The 1,617-nt window shown below is 41.0% G+C and overlaps 1 protein-coding gene across 2 annotated transcripts in view; it reads left to right on the forward strand.

Moving 5' to 3' along the window:
• cnpy1 (canopy FGF signaling regulator 1) overlaps positions 1-1,617 on the forward strand; it is a 15,163-nt gene that overhangs the window by 2,955 nt on the left and 10,591 nt on the right. For both annotated transcript variants that reach the window (XM_087179575.1, XM_023427251.2), the window contains exons 2-3: positions 1,063-1,165; positions 1,388-1,503. In XM_087179575.1, the coding sequence (XP_087035701.1) occupies positions 1,072-1,165; positions 1,388-1,503 (210 nt within the window). In that variant the 5' untranslated portion in view covers positions 1,063-1,071. The remainder of the gene's footprint in view (positions 1-1,062; positions 1,166-1,387; positions 1,504-1,617) is intronic.

Genomic DNA, 1,617 nt, shown 5'->3' on the forward strand with positions numbered 1-1,617 from the left:
AACACAAACTAAGATCTAACAGGTTTTATCATTTTGTCAGGATTGTCTCTAAAAACTACAATACCCATGAGTCCCAGCTGCCGTTGTCATGGAGATTAAGCCAGAGCAGTACCAAACTCAAACTTCTTAATAAAAGTCTCTCACCACTTCTCCTCGACCTCCATGGAAAACGCCATGAGGTCAAAGACGAGAAGGAGAATTCATCAGGACTTTATTTAAACTAACTTTATTTATAACTTTATTTATAACACACAGACAATAAATCCTCCTTCAGTAACCACGGAAACAAAACAAACAGGATTAAAATGTTGAAATAAGAAAACATGAAAGAAAAATACAAGAGAGAGTTGAGCCATTAAAATGAAGAGTGAATTATATATATATATATATATATATATATATATATATTATATCAGTCGGCTCTTTATGGAACAACATTCATGTACAGATTGTTATGATGATGAGAGAGATGATGACTCCTGAAGATCAGGATTTCCATCAGTTCTGGATCGAGTCACAAACATAAAACAGCTGCTCTGTTGTTTTCTACATTTATGTAGTAAAACTACAATCGTGTGTCATTTGCAAGGAATTGTGGGACGGCATTTCTCCTTTCCTTTTGTGTTTCCTACGCTGAAGGAGATAAAATAGGAAGTACTACTTCAGCTCATTTCACTCAGTTAGCCTACAAACCTTCTTACTTACCCTAGTTTTGTCAGCGCCATCATCTGTGATTAGCTGTTTGTTTAGCAATGCATCTTGGGAGTCGTAGTTGACTTCTGTCCTTCAGGCTTCCTGTAGCTCTGACCTTTCATCACAGCAGCAGATATGAGAGAAGTTACTGGTGAGACCGAAATGATCCAGTTTATTTTTCAGTTTTTGAGACGAGGGTCAAATCAATATCATGTTCATATCATCCTGATACAAATGGACGAATGATTATTGATTATCGCCCGGCTGAGGACTGAGCTGAACCTCAGCCGTCAGCAGGTAAAGATCGGGACGTGATGTATCCGGCTGTAGTTTGTGCTGCTGTTCACTCGGCCTGTGTGTCTCCTTCAGGTTATCAATATGGCCTCATGGATTATTCAGATGACTGTGGTGCTGCTGTCCGTCTTCGTCTACAGCAGCCAGGGGAAGAGGGACCAGGTGCTCTACTGCTCAGGTGAGTCGGCTCTGACTGGAGGGAGACATGTTTGTAGTTCTCTGCAGATCCTGACAGTCCTCTGAGAGATCATGTTGTGAACTGGACGTCGTCCTGTTTATCGTTATTAGACGTCTTCATAAACCAGATCTTTTTGTTTCAGATATATTTTATTGATCAGTAGCACCTGTGTTCATCGGTACTGTCGCTCTCCATTTACTGACATTCACCTGTGTTTCCCAGCATGCAAAGCGATTGTGGATGAGCTGAACTACTCGATCAGTCAGGTGGACCCGAAGAAGACCATCAACGTGGGCAGCTTCAGACTCAACCCCGACGGATCCATGAAAGACAAAAAGGTAGAGAACACCTGACCTCACACTCACCTGTCCCCCGCAGCGCTCAGGTAACTGTAGTCTGAAATTAACATCAGTGAAACAGTAATAATACGAGACAATATATTATAATAATAA

This window comes from Seriola lalandi, unplaced genomic scaffold (assembly GCF_002814215.2).
Source record: "Seriola lalandi dorsalis isolate HSWRI2012SDOR001 ecotype SW California unplaced genomic scaffold, Sedor1 jcf7180002054856, whole genome shotgun sequence".
Lineage (NCBI taxonomy): Eukaryota > Metazoa > Chordata > Actinopteri > Carangiformes > Carangidae > Seriola > Seriola lalandi.